Source organism: Stenella coeruleoalba (genome assembly GCF_951394435.1).
Source record: "Stenella coeruleoalba genome assembly, chromosome: 3".
Classification (NCBI taxonomy): Eukaryota; Metazoa; Chordata; class Mammalia; order Artiodactyla; family Delphinidae; genus Stenella; species Stenella coeruleoalba.
In genome coordinates this window covers 93,944,357-93,961,957 of record NC_137148.1, presented here as the reverse complement: position 1 = coordinate 93,961,957, position 17,601 = coordinate 93,944,357, and the positions used below count along the sequence as shown (strand labels likewise).

The 17,601-nt window shown below is 35.7% G+C and overlaps 1 protein-coding gene across 2 annotated transcripts in view; it reads left to right on the top strand.

The window, feature by feature from the left end:
• Nucleotides 1–17,371, top strand: part of PGGT1B (protein geranylgeranyltransferase type I subunit beta) — a 56,914-nt gene extending 39,543 nt beyond the window's left edge. For both annotated transcript variants that reach the window (XM_079918792.1, XM_079918793.1), the window contains 3 exons: nucleotides 6,309–6,493; nucleotides 12,264–12,372; nucleotides 15,950–17,371. In XM_079918792.1, coding sequence (XP_079774918.1) covers nucleotides 6,309–6,493; nucleotides 12,264–12,372; nucleotides 15,950–16,131 — 476 coding nt within the window. In that variant the 3' untranslated portion in view covers nucleotides 16,132–17,371. The remainder of the gene's footprint in view (nucleotides 1–6,308; nucleotides 6,494–12,263; nucleotides 12,373–15,949) is intronic.
• Nucleotides 17,372–17,601: the final 230 nt, after the last annotated feature.

Below are 17,601 nucleotides of genomic sequence, written 5' to 3'. Positions count from 1 at the left end.
ATCTGGCATCTATAAGAATTTCTGAGAAGACGAGGTCTGGGCTCACTATTGTAAAGGATGTTAATGGGCACTCAGGCGGAGGAGATACTTTGCAGTGCAGGAGACCTGTGGAACAAACACTGTTGTTCCCCAGAAAATGGGATTACGTTCTCTGGGATATGAAACAGAGAGGGCCGCTCAAACATGATACTCTCTGATGGAAAAAAAGTCTTGCTGAGTCACACAAGTAGTGATTTGGAGTCAGTATGACTCGAGTAGGATCACACCCAACAAGATCATCATTGATGGGCTGTGGTTCATGCCAAAAAGCTTACATCTTCCTTTTACACTCTTTTTGTCTTGGTAGATTTAAGGTCTAAAGCCCGAGAGGAGGGCTTCCTACGCAGGGTGCCACAGTACAGGGTGTGCTGCAAATGGGCTATAGGCATGCCAAGCTATTGCTGCCTGAGCCTTTGGAGCAGCCAAGACCTAGGCGTCTAGAGCTCCCGTTTAGGTACCAGGAGCTCGCTCCTCAGGTCACTGCTGTGTGTTCTGCAAATGTCAGACGTTTTAATGTTCTTGTGTGCTGTGAGGTTAGATAGGCTGAGAAGTACTACTCTAGAAGGCTTTGGTATAGCCTCCCTTCCCTATCTTATCACTGTCTACACTGGCAAGAGAAACCTCTTTCTAAAAAGTAGTCTTGCAGATTGGGCACTCTGAAGTCATGGTGTTCTCCCTTTTTCTCCTTTTATTAATCTTTTTAGAATAGTGGTCCAGGTATACTATTTGCCCTTCTACACAAATGGCTTGTTCTTTAATTTTTCTGTGTAAGATTCAGCAACTTAAATGAAATATTTCTTTTAAAGTCATGAATGGTCTACATTTCAAATCCAGTGTCTTTTTCTCATTCCTCATCTTCTATTTATTGAAGCAAATGAAGCTGTTAGCCTCTTCCCCTTCTTTCTTGAAGTATCAATTCCTCTTGTCCTTCTTCCTGACAAGTTGATTCTGGCTCCTTCACAATTTTTGTTTCTTCCTCTCACCTCTTTATCTTAGTCCAACTTCCTTCTTTTCATTGGATCATTCATCTTTCTAAATATCAGGACTCTTATACTTGCTATTCCTTCTATATAGAATCCTCCACTCCCATCCCTAGCAAACACCTGGCTTCACTTCACATCCTTCAGGTATTGGCTCAAATGATATTTTTGGAAAAGCCCCCTTTTTAAAATTGCAAACCACCCACAAACACACCTCCTGTTTAGAATTGCAAACCAACCACAGATACATACCCCATTCTCTGTCCCCCTTTCTGGCTTTATTTTTCTCCATATCACTTTTATTTTATTTATTTGTTTATTGTCTGTCTCCACATAATATATGCCTCATGAGATCAGAGGTTTTGGCCTATTTTATTCACTGTTTTATCTCCCACACTTGTAACACGTGGCACATAGTTAAATGAACTAACAGATGGTTCCCTGTCAATCATCCCTGGGGTGACGGCACCCACACTTTGTTTCCAAATCTATACTGTTGCTTCTGAGCTGCATACTGCCTTTCTGTGTGCCTGCCAGGCAGAGCTAGCTACCTTTATATCTCTCAAGCTGCACATTTTTAAAAACCATCATTCTGCTCTTTCCTTCCTTCCAAGTCTGTTTTTGCTATTCAGGAATGTGGAACTATTCTGATCTACTGATTTTTCAGAGAGCCAGAAATCCAGAATTTGGGGTGTTTAATCTCCTGTTCTGTTTTTTGTTGTTGTTGTTCTTAACTTGCCAGTCACACCAGTCCTCCATTAGTCACCAGTTTATAACCTTTTACGGACTTAAAAGGAAAAGAATTTATTTATTAAGCAGCTGCTCTGTGCCAGCTAACAGTTTTCTCACTTAATCCTCACACTAGCCCTCCGAGAGTGGACATCTTGGTATTAGTTAGATTCAATCAGAAGCAAAATCATTATGAATATTAAAGACTAGGAATTTATTATAGGAGTAAGATTTTACATGGTTGTGGAAGAAGATGGAGAAGTAAGGCCCTGAAAGGGGTAGCAGGTGGATCAGGAAAGAGTCACTGACAAGCTCTCCTGAGGCACTGGCACAGGTGGACAAGTGAGACCTTGCAGGGGAATCTGGAGAGCCAGGTGCATGCAGCTGCCAGAATGTAACTGGAAGGCTGTTGTTCGTACATCCATTCGTGGGCCTGGTGTCACTAGAGCAAGAAGTAGAAAGAACTTGGATTCCAAGTATATGGGAGAATAAGGGCAAGCTAGACTCTCACAGCACCTCTACCCTTGTCTCTTACCTTCTGTGCCCACAACCAGGGCAATGGCTACTGCTTCACTTCCACCTTAGAGATCTCACACAGATTTCTCTAGCTTCAGACCATATAAAGAAGGGGATTCTGGGAAACAGTTCTCGCTTAGCCAAGTTAACACAGTATAAAACCACCACAGTGATTATTGTCGTTTTACCCAGAGAAGGTAAGTAACTTAACTCCTAGGCTCACATATCAGGTAAGCGTCTTGAAACCCTATGCTTGTTCAGCAGTACCATTCTGCCCATATTTAAATCTCTTAGTGTAGTTCTCCGTGGTCCAGTGCCAGCCTAGCTTTGTAATGTGAGAGATCCCTTCCATGTGCTCTAGGTTGCAGAGAAAATGTATTCTCCGAATGTTCTTACATGCCTTCTCACCCCTGGACTTTACTAATGTTCTTTTTCCTATACTTGAAATGCTTCCCCTTTACTTCTCTTCATTTCCCTTTCCTTAAACTTCAAATTTTACCCATCTTTCTATGCTTAGTTTCACTGTCACATTCTTTGTAAAATCTTTCATTGTTTCTTGTCCCCCCTAGCCCTAAGCAATTTCTCCCTTTTCTATATTCCCGTAATACTTGGTTCGTACCATTTACTTCTGTTTACCTTCTCTGCTAGGTTGTAAACTGATCGTGTCTTATTTATGTCATACTCCATATGCCCTTGAATATTGTAGTTGTCCAGTACATATTCGATGAGTTAGTTATGCTGTATTCCACTCTGCATCCGAAAGCTGGGAAGGCTGAATTTAGAATGTGTACTTCTGCTACAGTTTGATGTTAATCAAGTTTTTTCATGTGTTCTTTGTCCTAATTCCGCAGTCTAAATGCTGCTTAATACACTGTTTTCTTTTTCTTTTTAACTCAACTGCTGTTCTCCAACACCTGCTTAGCCTGGAGTCCATTTGTCACGAGAACTAAATAGGCACATTGTACCCTTCTAGGCCATGATTATCAAATGTTATGATTCTGTTTATCCTAGTGATTCTTTTATGATAGTACAGTTTTAAGGGAAAATGTTCATGTGTTTTGGAAGAATTAGATTTTCCTACTTCGCTAGGATTGAAACTACTTTTCCTCTTGAGATTCATAATGTAAAAGTTCACATATCTTCATTTGATTCCATGATTCTTTTAGAATATCTCTACTCCTTAATCCAGAAGAGAAGTATTAAACTTTACTTGGCCTGATTTCGTCTAAGCATTCAACTCCCTTGAATCTCCCTCACTTTACCTTTTTCATGTGGTGGTTAAGAGTAAAATGATGTACTTATTTGTGTACCTGTTTACTTAGCTTTCTACTTTAGCTGTATGTTTGTTGACCATCTTAAATTACACATTTCAGAGCACATAGATTCTTTCAGATTATTTGGTATATACAAATAGACACTAAGAGAATGCTTAAAAACGAGCTTTAAAACCTTATGGGAACAATAAGTTATAACATAAGTAAAGCATAGCAAACAGAACCAGAGTCAGTAACATCTCCTTTACCCTGCAACTGGAAGAACTGGGGTAGGTTGTAAAGAGAGAACCAGTCCCTCCCAGCTGTGATTTTTTTATGACAGTGGTATTCTGTGTACATTAATTATCCACATAACTGAAGCATTCCACTTTAGGTGGCAAACTTTCAGCAGTTTCAGGTGGAAATCTTTCTCTTATTTGTATGTGCCTTAATATTCTCGTACTCTTACATGCCTTCGATACAGAAGGTTATTTTCATAACCTTCTTCAACCAGGGCATAATGAACAGAATTTAATCTTTTCTTGATGAATTCAGATCATTATTATGAGAAGGAATTCTTAAATTGTACTTTAATATATATAGTGATGTAACATTCTCGAAGATTTTTGAAGCTTGTAGGAATCATTGACCTAATCCTATTTAGCCCCAAAAGGATATTCTAGTTGAGGTCTTGTGCCTGCTTTTTCTTACTGTACTTATTGTCATAATGTTACCTGTCTTTTCTTGCTGTTTTTGTCTGCCTCTAACACTCTTCTAACATCCTACTTTTAATCCAGGTTTTTAGAACTGGTGTTCTAAAATTGTTTACACAGGAACCTCTCAGGGGTAAATGTTGATAAGTGAATTTTAGCTTAAAGAATAGACTTTGTAATGACTGTGTTTGGCTACTCAGAGACCAGGCTTACTTCAGAAATTGTCATTTTCAAAATCTGGTCATTTGGGCAAAGTAAAGAGTATTTTTATTTTGAATTGTGCCAGTTTGCTTTAAAAAATCCGAACAATTATTTTGGAGAGTAACAATTAAGTGTGTCTTTATTTCTTGGTAGATAGTTTTAAAGATTATGTACTTTCTCTTAGAGGCTTTATATTTAATGATGTAATAATACCTGAAGTCATGGCCAGCTTCTCATGAAAGAGAAATTGAAACTAGTAGGTCATTGAAGGGGAAATAAGATTGATAGTTGCTGAATAGAAATTGTTCTAAAAGGTTATGATAAATTTGTTTTACTTTTGTTTTAATTCACTCATGACTAACATAGATCTCCCTTTTTTTTTCCATTGGGAAAAATTCTGAAGACTAAATAGTTCTTACAGTGTGACCCTTTTATTTATTTATTTTTATTTTTTGACAGTGACCCTTTTAATGTGATAGCTGCCTTGCATTTTCTAGAGAGAATGCTCACTTTTCCTTTGCCAGAGAATACAGCCAAGATTTGTAACACCAAAAGGAAAGTTACAGGATGAGGCATATTAGGAACAATCTATTTAAAGAGATGGAATTAATAAAAATCACTAGGTCAAGTTGTAATAAGTTGGAAATATAAGTATTTTCAAATTGTTTGGAGTTGACAGCAGATAACGCCAGTGGAAAGTGGTGGGGTTTTTTTGTTGTTGTTTTTTCCTTTATGGAAAAATACTGACTTTTCATTTCCCGAGGAAAGTAATTACCTTTGTGACTATATTGGTTCTATTGAAGCTGTAACATTTTAATAAACTTAGGGGTGTAAAACAACACAAATTTATTCTCTTACAGTTCCAGAGGCCAGAAGTCTGAACTGCATCTTACAGGGCTTCAAATCAAGATGTCAGCAGAGCAGGTTTTTTCTGGAGGCTCCAGGGGAAAGTCTGTTCCTTTGTCTCTTTCAGCTTCTGGTGGCTGCTGACATTCTTTGACTTCTTGTCTCATCACTTTAGTTTCTGCTTCCATAGTCACAATGCCTCCTCTTTGACTGTGGTTTAATCTCCCTCTGCCCCCCTTTTATAGGGACACTTGTGGTTACACTTAGGGTACACCCCATCCAGGATAATCTCCCCGTCTCAAGATCCTTAACTTCCATCACATTTGCAGAGTCCTTTTTGCCATATAAGGTAGCATGCCCATGTTCAGGGATTAGGACCTGGATATCACTGGGGGGCATTAGTCAGTCTACCATAGTGAGCATGGACCTGTATTGTGCATCTACTTCCAGATACAGTTTTCTTCTCCACACTACCCCCATCCCCAACACACACACACACACACACACACACACTTGCCCTTTGCTAAAACTTTTCTTCCTTAAATTTCTTAAGCTGACATATAAACTTCTAGTTTATGTTATATGTGAAAATCAGTCTGTAGCTTTAGGCAGATGGAACCTCAATTCATAATCAATACACTGTCTTTAAGGGAATTAAAATCAGACTCAGGTGATAGAGTAGTAGACAGGGAGTAGGAGTTCTAGATTTTAGTTTCAACTCTCCCATTAACCATATAATTTTGAACTACTTTCTAAATCTTTTTTCATTTAAAAAATTGTTCTTACGGCCTTAAGTTATTTTAATTTTTTTCTATTTCATCAAGTTCATATTGAAGACTCCAGTGCTTAGTGGTTATTTTAAATAGTGAAATTAAGGTAAATAAAATAGTGAAATAAAAGTAAAATTAATTGTCTTTTAATTTTATTTCACTATTTTCTAGAGTTATTTAACCCTTTTTTTCTTCAATCATTTCATATTATTTTCCTAGACATCTAATAAGTTTAAAGTATTGTGTGGTTTTAATTAACAGGAGGATCAACTTTTTGTGGCATTGCATCACTGTGCCTGATGGGTAAACTAGAAGAAGTTTTTTCAGAAAAAGAATTGAACAGGATAAAGAGGTGGTGTATAATGAGACAACAAAATGGTTATCATGGAAGACCTAATAAGCCTGTCGACACCTGTTATTCTTTTTGGGTGGGAGCAACTCTAAAGGTAAGAGAAATAATAAAAATGAGAAACCTTTACTCTTTGTTAATAAAAAAACTGTGCGTAAAGGGTTTGGTCTTTGTAATGTTCATTAAATATTGTTAGGTTTAGGGCAAAAGGTTTTTCCTGTTGCTCTGGCAAAGCTAGTCTCTGTATGGTTTTTCCACAGAATTCAATTATCTGTTGTACTACTTAGAAATTTCTATTCTTATAAAGCTCTAGTGTCCCAGAACCTATGTAAGAAAGTAGGTGTAATGTCATGAAAAACTTTTACCTGAAACTGATCGGTGGTCTGTCTAGTGGGGAGATCTGTCTGAACATACCAGTAAAGGGTTTATGGGAAAATTTAATCTTAAAAGATAAACCATGGGTCATTCCTTTAGAAACCATCTAAGGTTTTCTATTTTGTATTAATTTATTTGTGTCAGCCTTCTGAAATGTATTGATTAATATGTTCATACATTTTCCCCATCTCTACTACCTTTTGATGTACCTAAATACATAAGCTTGTTAGCCATTGCATACCCACAAGTTTTCAATACCTTAAAATCGCCTTTTTTGCCTTTAAAACATATCACCTAGGCCTGATATTCAGGAATCTAACAAAAGTCTATGTTCATCATCTATACACAGTAAGTCCCCTGCATATGAACAAGTTGCATTCCGAGAGTGCGTTTGTAAGTCCAGTTTGTTTGTAAGTCTAACAGAGTTAGCCTAGGTACCCAACTAACACAATCGGCTGTATAGTACTGTACTGTAATAGGTTTATAATACTTTTCACACAAATAATATGTAAAAAACAAACACAAAAAGTAAAACATTTTTAATCCTACAGTATAGTACTTTGAAAAGTACTATAGTGCAGTACCACAGCTGGCATACAGGGGCTGGCATCGAGTGAACAGGCAAGAAGAGTTACTGACTGGAGGAGGGAGAGGAGGTGGGAGATGGTAGAGCCAAAGGATCGTCAGCAACAGGAGACGGAGTGCAAGCTGCAATTTCACTCACGCCTGACGTGAATGGCACAGGTTCTGGTTCCTTGCTGGATTCAGTTCTATCTACCCTCTTGAAAAAACGATCCAGAGATGTCTGGTTAGTAGCTCTTTTTTTCTCGTCATAGATGACACGCTAGCACTGGATTGCATTCTGAATGGCTGCTGCAACCTTCGTGTACCGTTCTACATTCGGGTCCTGTGCCTCAAAAACTAACAGTGTCTCCTCAAATAAAGAAAATCCCCTTGCCATTTCCTGCATCATGAATCTCTTCGGTTCTTCAGTTACTTCTTCCTCTTGTCTCTCTTCATCCTTTCTCTGGGCCTCCAGTTCCATCAGGTCTTCATTAGTAAACTTCTCCTGTTGCACACCAAGGAATGCAATGAAGTCGTCCTCTTGCAGATCTAGCTTGAAATAAAGATACTGTACTACTGTACTCTATACAGTACTGTACAGTAGAGTACACAAAAAGCACAACCACTTGTAGAGGATGCACGCATGTGACAGTGTACGCCAGACATGTGAACTGACTTACGCGATTGGACATGTGAATGCACGTTTGCATCTTTGAATGTTCACAACTTAAAGGTTCGTATGTGGGGACTTACTATAATATCCTAATTTTTTTCTCTTAAACAAAATTCATACATGTGGTTGAAATGAATTGGGAAAATAGAACAATTTAAAATGAAGGCAGTAGCCTCTGTCTCCTCACTTTTAGTGCCATTCCTCAGGTGCACCATATTAATTTTTATAATTATGAAAAATTTCAAACATACCCAAAAGAAGAGAGAATAATGTATAATGAACCCTTAATATGTTCATCAACCAATCTCAACAGTTGTCATCCCAAAGCCAGCCTTCATTCATCCATATACCGATCCACTTCCCTCACCCTCACTGACTAATATTTTAAAGCAAATCCCAGATACCATTTTTTATATTATCTGGAAAATTTTCAGTATAATCGCTAAACAAAAAGAGCTTTTTAAAAAATGGAACCGTAGTATCACTTCTAAGAAATCAGCCATAGTTCCTTATCATTAAATATCAAGTCAGGATGATATATATTTCCTATTGCATCACATCAAGAGGCATATAATATAATCTCTGGCTGTCTCTCCTTTTGATCAAAGGGCTCCAGAGTTGTCAAAACTGATTCATCCATTATAAAGTTCCCCATGAGCCTTCTTTGTTCACTTTTTTTTATGGTGTTAAAATATATGTAATGTAATAAAGTTTAACTATTTATAAGTGTACAAATCACAGTATTGTGTAACCAATACCACTGTCTATACCCCAAACATTTTCATCATCCTAAACATAAACTGTGCTCATTAAACAGTAACTCCCCATTCTCCCATCCCTCCAGCCCCTGCTAACCTCTATTCTACTTTTTGTCTCTGTGAATTTACTTATACTAGGTACATCATATAAGTAGAATCATATAATCTACTGTGTCCTGTGTCTGGCTTATATTTCTCAAGCTCCATCCATTTTGTCACATATATCAAAATTTCGTTCCTTCTTATGGTTGAGTAAATATACCTGTTTTATGTATATACCACATTTTGTTTTTCTGTTCATCTGTTGATGGACACTTGGATTGTTTTCACCTTTTGGCTATTGTAAATATGGTGGCAGTGAGCACTGGTGTAAAATAAATATCTGTTTCTGGATAATTACCTAGGAGTGGAATCGGTGTATTACATGGTAATTATATGTTCAACTTTTTGAGAAACCACCAAACTATTTTCCACAGTGGCTGCACCATTTTACATTCCCACTAGCAATGTATAAGCATTCCAATTTCTCTACATTCTCACCAATACTTGTTTTTTCTGTTTTTTTTTTTTTTATAATACCATCCTAATGGCTATGTGGTGACATCTCATTGTGGTTTTGATTTGCATTTCCCTAATGATTAGTGATATCGAGCACCTTTTGATGTGCTTATTGGCCATCCTGTGTATCTCCTTTGGAGAAATGTCCAATTTATCTATTTTTTCTTTTGTTGCCCGTGCTTTTGGTTGTTATTCCATGAAATCATTGCCAAATCCAATGTTATGAAGATTTTCCCCGATGTTTTATTCCAACGGTTTTATAGTTTTAGTTCTTGAACTTAGGTCTTTGATCCACTTTGAGTTGATTTTTGTATATGGTATAAAACAAGAGCTTCAGCTTCATCCTTTTACATGTGGGCATCCAGCTTTCCCAATGCCATTTGTTGTAAAGACAGTTCTTTACCCATTAAATTGTCTTGGCACCTTTGTCGAAAATCATCTGTTTATTTCTGGGCTCTCCATTCTATTGCATTGGTCCTTACTGTTTTAATTACTGTAGCTTTATAATAAATTTCAACGTCAGGAAGTATGAGTTCTTGACATTTTTCTTTTTAAAGATTGTTTTGGCTCTTCAGGGCCCCTTGCAATTTCATGTGAATTTAAGGATTGGCTTTACCATTTCTTAGGGAAAAGGCTGTTGAAATTTTGATAGAGTTTACATTGAATCTGTAGATTGCTTTGAGTATTGTTGACATCTTAACAATGTCAGGTCTTCCTATCCATGATGATGGAATGTTTATCCATTTATTTAGATCTTTAATCTTTCACCAGTGTTTGGTAGTTTTTTGCATACAGATCTTTCACCTGCTTAGATAGGTTTATTCCTAAGTATTTAAATTCTTTTGGAAGCTGTTATGAGTGGAATTGCTTTCCTAGTTTTCTTTTGGATTGTTTGTTGCCGATGTATAAAAAGCTTCATCATCTTCTTACGGAATGGGTTTAGCAGCCGTTGAGGATCATTACTTAGGTCCATTATGTCATTGGGGGTTGCTATATGGTGATATTCTATCATTCCCTCTAAATTTATTAACTAGGATTCTTTTATAAAGAAGAATTTCACTTTAACTTAAGGTATGGTTATACAGAGAAAGGCAGATGATTCTTTCTCTTAATTTTAATAATGTTCATTCAGTCAGTGAGTTGGTTCCCTAGCATCCTCTGAAGTTTTCCAATAAAATAATTGGGTTTTAGGGTTTTTTTTTTAACCTTTGAGTATCACTGTGAACTCATAGATTTTAATATATTTTATCCATTTTAGTCCATTACATTGTTCTTTTTAATGCTCAAATTGTCCCATCTTTAGCCAGTAGGAGCCCCTTCAAGTTGTTTCTTGAGTCTTTTTGATATGACCTTGGTGGTCTTTGACAACTTTCTAAAGGCAACTACTTTTAAACCTTTTTAAAATTTTTAATTCTTATGGATAACTTTAAATAATAACTTTAAATATGCTGATTTCTTGACTTAACACCTTTAGGCATTATCCCAGCTATGAAAACATATTCCCAACTATAAAAAATGAAGATTTGGCCTCCTCTTTTTCCAGCAGATTGTTACTGGTATATATTTTTTTTAGTTCTGAACCATTTCTCTTCCTCTCCCTTCTAAAACTTTCAGTTTACCTTTACTTTTACAACATCAGCTTAGGTGACATTCATATTTTGTTCAGTAACAATGATCAAATATTTTATGCTTTGCCTTTAGGTTGATTTTAAAATTTGAAAACCAGTAATCACATATTAGGGCTGTATAAATACTTTTTATTGCTAAACCAAGTACAGTGTTAAGATTATTGTTCCTTCTTTCTATGTAATGACTTATGTGCCACTTGATGAAAAATGTTTCTAGCATCAGGAGTCTAAAGAGTCTCTGCTTATATTCTATTAATTAAACCAAATGAATGAATAAGTTGGTTTCTTATTTGTACCATAACCTTATTATTGGGTTTGTTTCTCTTTTTGAGAAATAATGCTTCTTTATTAATCATTAATACCTTTCGTGGCTCTCTGATTTATTGACACACTTTCAGCTGCTTTGTGACACTTCTTGAACTTTCTTATCTACTGCTCACCACTCCCCAACCCCGTTCTCTTCACAGTTTGACAATCCTTTATTTTTTTCTATTGAATGGGATCTTCAGAGAAAGGACAAATACATGTCCTAAATCTTTAAGCTACATAATTTTTTATGCTAAAATTGTATTTGTCTCACCTTGTATCTTTCCTAATTAAAGAGCTTTAATTTTTTACTATTCTCAAACAAAACTGTCTCTAGCACGTGGTTAATAATTTTTGTTGCTCTTTTTTGAAATATTTTTAGTTTTCATTACCAGCAATTTGTAACTAATAGTTCAAAAGCCTGTCATGGGCTTCCCTGGTGGCGCAGTGGTTGAGAGTCTGCCTGCCGATGCAGGGGACACGGGTTCGTGCCCCGGTCCGGGAGGATCCCACATGCCGCGGAGCAGCTGGGCCCGTGAGCCATGGCCGCTGAGCCTGCGCGTCCGGAACCTGTGCTCCGCAACGGGAGAGGCCACAACAGTGAGAGGCCCACGTACCGCCAAAAAAAAAAAAAAAAAAAAAAGCCTGTCATAAGAGTTAGAATATAGGTTAATTAAATTGCCCTTTTAAAAATAACTGATGAAGTTGAGCATACTGGGAAGTTGTGTTTTGAATGTAGCTAAATGTGATGCAGAGAAGTCAGTTGGGTATGGTTCAAAAGAAGGAAATAGTGAGTGGGTCAAGAAAAAGAGAGTATATTTGATAAGATGATAAAAAAAAGTTAATGTGGTTGAGAATTTTAAATGCTCAAGCCCCCTAGGCTTGTTCTGAGAGCCTTACTTAATTAGAGAAAAGCATATTTAAATTACATATATCTGAAAATTGAGCCAAAGGTCAATATGAAAGTTTTATGTCAATAAATTTATATTTGTCATGTCATTTCAGCTTCTGAAAATTTTCCAGTATACTAACTTCGAGAAAAATAGAAATTATATCTTATCAACTCAAGATCGCCTCGTAGGGGGATTTGCCAAGTGGCCAGATAGTCATCCAGGTAATTTATTTTTTGTATAAATCCAGAGCAACTTTTGTTTATTTTTTGAGTAGATCTTCAAGCATCTTTGTCAGAAAGGGCATATGATAGAAAATATAGGCACAGTTGTAAACTTACTTTAAATAATGTTTTTAAAAAGGTAAATTGTTTAAGTTTATGGTAGATTTAGGGTCTTTGGGGTATAAAGGAAGGATTTGATTATCAAGATGTATTGGTATAGTTTGCCCTTTTTTCCATATATTTCACTTAGCAGTGTTTCATCTTGTTGCGGGCAGTAAGGCAGATGGTCTGAATGGTCCCTGTCCAAAATAGAATTGGTTCATCCAAGATCTTTAGGATTACTAGCTATCACTTGAGCTCTGCAGAATAAATTACTCTTAAATCCAAAAGGGAGCTAGTTCTTACTCTTTTCATAAGTCATTAAATCAGAAATCTCAAATCCTGAATACAGGTGCCCCTCACTGTCCATACTCTTATTCTCTGAATTTTGGCAGATTCAGGTTATTTTTTTTAGATGAATACTTTTGCTATATGAACTCTCAAACCATTCACTCTCTAAAACTCAGGAACCAAATAGATTCAGACAATACAATATTCCATGCTTTCCCAGCTCAGGAAAGGCATAGATGTGAAGAACAAAAGATTCTTGTATTTCATAAGTACTTTTAAAAGGGTTCTTCAGAAATAATGACATTTCTTCAAAATATGTGGATAATTCTGCTATTTTCCAAACCTAGACAGGCCATAGTCTAAGCTGCATGCTCTAATATAATAAAGTCAGTAACTACATGGATGCCATCTACAGACCCCTCAGGCCTAGCCTGCCAACACAGCTCATCATCTCCGTGCTCTGCCCTGCCCCAAAACTTTGGTGGCACTAGGCCCAAGTTCAGGCCTAGGATTCTGAAAATGTCTTACCAGTCTTCCTCTAGTCCAGTGCCCCTCCTAGTGACACTGTGTGTGTGTATGTACATTTGCTTAAATGAGAGGAAAGGGACCAAAGCTCTTTTCAGACTCCCAAAGGGATCTCTGATGCAAAAGAGAACCTCTAATCTAAACTCTTCTGTTAAGTCTGTTACAATTGTTGAAAAACTTTCTTAGCACTCAGAGTCAGCTGGCACTGCACACAAGGCCCTCCCAGGATTTGGCTCCTCTCCCACCGCTAGCATCCTTCTCCAAGCTGCTTGCCCTTCCCCCTTAGGTTTCACCTCCAACAAAATGAATCTATTTATAGCTTCCAAAAAACTCAATTCAAGACTTTGTTAAAAATAAGTCAGAACACTGACACTTTTGATAAGCAAATTGACCAAGTATTAGCTATAAATATATGACACTAGATTTAAGGAATGATTGTTTTTGCAGCATTGCAGTAGTGTCATGGTTTTTATTATTAGTCTAGAACCTCTTCACGTCCTCTCTTGTCATAGAACAGTTACGGTCAGAATATGTACCTGAATTGAAGTACAAATAAGCGGCTCATGGAATCATGTCAGGAATATTTCCTGACATCCATATTTACGTGTATTTTCATGCAAACTATGCTTCTTTTTAAAAAATGTACAATGCTTTTAATTTCTAAAGCAAAATAATATTTTTAAATTTTGATATCTATAACACATAGCTGTAAATATGTTTGAAAAGTGCCTCAAGAAAACAGTTCTTTTGGTATTGATTCCATTGTTTCCAATCAGTACATGGTACTATTTTAAAAAATAATGTACTGTTTTAACAAATAATGGGAATAAGGAAATGACAGTCTCTTGAAAAGCATTTGTTATATAAACATATTGAGATACATTTTGATTTTTTACAGTAGCTTTTTTAAAAGAAAATTATTGGAGCTTTTTTCTAGAGAGATCAGTTGTTTAACATTTGAGTAAATACTTGGATGTAATATTTTTTATAGATATGTTACAATGTCTTCAGATCCTGTACATTACAGAGCATAGGAAGTGTTTGTATGATAAATTGAATTTATGTGGAAAAGATCTGTTCCCAGAGCTGTTATAAAAATCATTTTAGTAAGAGTTTTTAAAATTAGCTTATTCTTGGTTCTAATAAATCAATCTAGTAGCAGATTTGACACACAGAGATTTTATGTACATTTATAGGAAAAACTTATGAAAAATGAAGTTTTATTATGAGGAAAATATATATTTCAACTCTAAAGTGCTTGAATACGTCATCACCTACAGACAAAGAGGGTTTTTTTTTTGGTTTTTTTTTTTGTTTTTGAGGATTGAAACGTTACCTTCTATTTCATTAGCTTTTACAAAACATCCTTTTGAGAAAAAAAAATTCTTACATTACTGGAAAGTGTAAGATCCTATTTTATTTATTCTAAGTGTATTTTCTGTTGCATTCTTTTCCTAGAAAAGTTTCCTTATTTCTGTACAATAAAATTTAATGTTGCTTTTTAATTTTAGAAAAACTGCAAGAAAACTATAATAGTTTAGGAAAAATCAAGTTTATTTTTTGTGGTCTGAAAATTAGAGGAAAATGAGCTAGAAGAAACCTAAGTATTCTCTGAAAAAGACATAAAAGGGGATTAACATGGACCTTCATTGGTGAAATAACTTTTTCACAAATAACATTGAGTAAGCACAACTATCTGTCATTCCTTTTTTGAAAAGTAAATGATACTTTTGTGAGTAAAACTTTCTCTTTAATTCTTGTGACACAAAAGATGTTTTGAACTTTAATAGCTCATGAGACCATAAATGATGATGAACTCAAAAACAGAAAAAAATTTTGACTGCTACAAAATCTGCATTTTGTAGCGTTCCCATAACTGCAGAGCTCTGAGCCCTTTCAGAAGTCATATAAGGCTCTCAGGCAAGCAACAGCCTTGTGATTTCAGTGGCCATTTAATGGAAGAAAGTTGCTGCCCCCTGAAAGATGGGAAACAGTAGTGAGGCCACTGTAGAAGAATTGTTATGGTATGAACACTCACATTATTATGACCAAATAGAATGTGTGAGTTTGTTTTTATTGTCAGGTCATACATTTTTAGAATGACTGACATTACCTGAAATAGGGAAATTAAATATGGTACAGCATTCCAGAATGGATTATTTTGCCTAAGCTTCTTTCATTTAACCTAGTATTGTCGTCATATATGGTTTAGGAACTGTCAGAGGTAAAACTTAGGGGGGAGGGCTAATGCTACTTAGATTCTGAGGTTTATTTTCACTTTTAAGAAAAAATTTCTGTTTATGATATAAAGCTCCTTGTTTCCATATATTATAGTAAGCAAAAGGGAAAACCCATTAGAGTGAGAAGTCTTTTATATCACTGGTACTCTTCCTTTTTGTTCTTTAATCACAGAGGATGTTGGTAGTGTCACTTCTTCAGCTAGGAACTGTTCTCCTTTGTTAGTGATGTTTTCTTGAATAATGTATCATCTGATTTTGATCACCTGGTTTTTAAAAATTTGGGGTTTGAGACAGCAAATATTTCAAAAACTGTATTTAGTATTTTTCTAAATTTATTTTTAATGTAGTGATGAGCTGATAAGTAGCTAAAATATTTTGTACAAATAAGAATGCCTGTTATGATAAAACTGCCTTATTTTCAGATGCTTTGCATGCATACTTTGGAATTTGTGGCCTGTCACTAATGGAGGAAAGTGGCATTTGTAAAGTTCATCCTGCCCTGAACGTAAGCACACGGACTTCTGAGCGCCTTCGAGATCTCCATCAGAGCTGGAAAACCAAGGACTCTAAACAGTGCTCAGAGAATGTACACATCTCCACATGACTAACTTTAGATTGGGAGGGTGGGGGGATTTGTAGCCTAACTGTAGCTCAAGGTTAAAAGCCATGTATAACCAAGTGTGCTCTTTTTTTTAAGAGGTAGAGTCTTACAATCGAATCTTGTGCTGATGTCACTTTGGTATATGGTCTTGAGCCAGTAACCTTCGTACTAGGTTTCAAGGAAATCTTTGTTGAAGTTTGAACCACAGTGGACTCTGTTGTGGTTCTTAAATGTTTATATACTGTATTTCTAAGTTCTCTGAGGCAAACTAACTGTATGTATGAAGGTTATCTTTTTAAAAAGCTCTTCAGTACAAAATTGTATCATAAATACAAATCTTCAAAAGAAGTTTACAGTTCACATAGCATTGATAATCTTCAGGTGAACACTTAGTGATCATTTAAAAAGCTTGACTGCTGATGGTAGAACATTGCTTTAATGAATTAAGTATCTGGGATTATTCTTTGAAAACAGATGATCCCATAATTTTTAAAAAGAAGACTTATTTTGACTTAAGTAAAATGTGCCAATTAAACTTTTGTGGCCTATACAAATGAAATTAACTTCATAGCAAGAATGAATAGGCTTAACTAATACAATAATTTTCTAAAGGGAGATTGTTTTAAGAAGACTATTATGTAACTGAGGGACAAGTAATATAACTGTATGTGATTGTGAATGGGGAAGTTTTGTGCTGTGCGGGTCATTTATTTTAGATGTTGCTGGCGTAAATAACAGTTATGTTTGATGTTAATCTCAAATCATTAGCTCCTTTTTTTTCCTTTCTGCAGAGAAAACAGTCTTATCTAGAAGGAAAGCCATTTAATGGTTTTGTTTCTTTTTCTGAGATATGTGATACTGTAAATTATACTTGTACTTTTATAACTGAGTTATTTTTAGCCATTTGGATTCTTATTTTTAGTTTGTTGCCCCAGTGTGTTAGCTGCTCAAATTTCAAACTGATGATTTTCTAATTTTTTCAAATGAAATGAGTAAACATTTAAGTAAAAAAAATAGCACCACTCAAGTAAAGTTAATGGTGTAGCTCCATACACGGTCATTCATATTTTTGTATTTTCAGGTAAGTGGGAAGGAAGTGTACCATTTAGGGGTTAAGGACTGGGGTTTTGCTTTTCTTCGTTTTGTTTTCTTCATTCTGTGACCTAGCTAATTGTAAAGGAATTAGTATAAAAACTCATTTTTATTAGTAATCAATTTATCAATAAATACATCTGTCACTGTTGCTCTATGACGTTCAAAGTTATGAGAGTAGTGCTGAAATGGAGAAGGAAGTCTCTTCACCAGAGGGACTGGGTTTCATTTAAAGTCTTGGTGATAATAAATGTTGGATTGTTAGTTTTACAAGTATCAGTATAAAAACTAAGTTACTAATATCACTGTTCAGGTATTGTAATATTTAAATTTTAATTTCTTTCCTAGAGTGGAGAAAAAATACCCTTAAACAATGGTCCT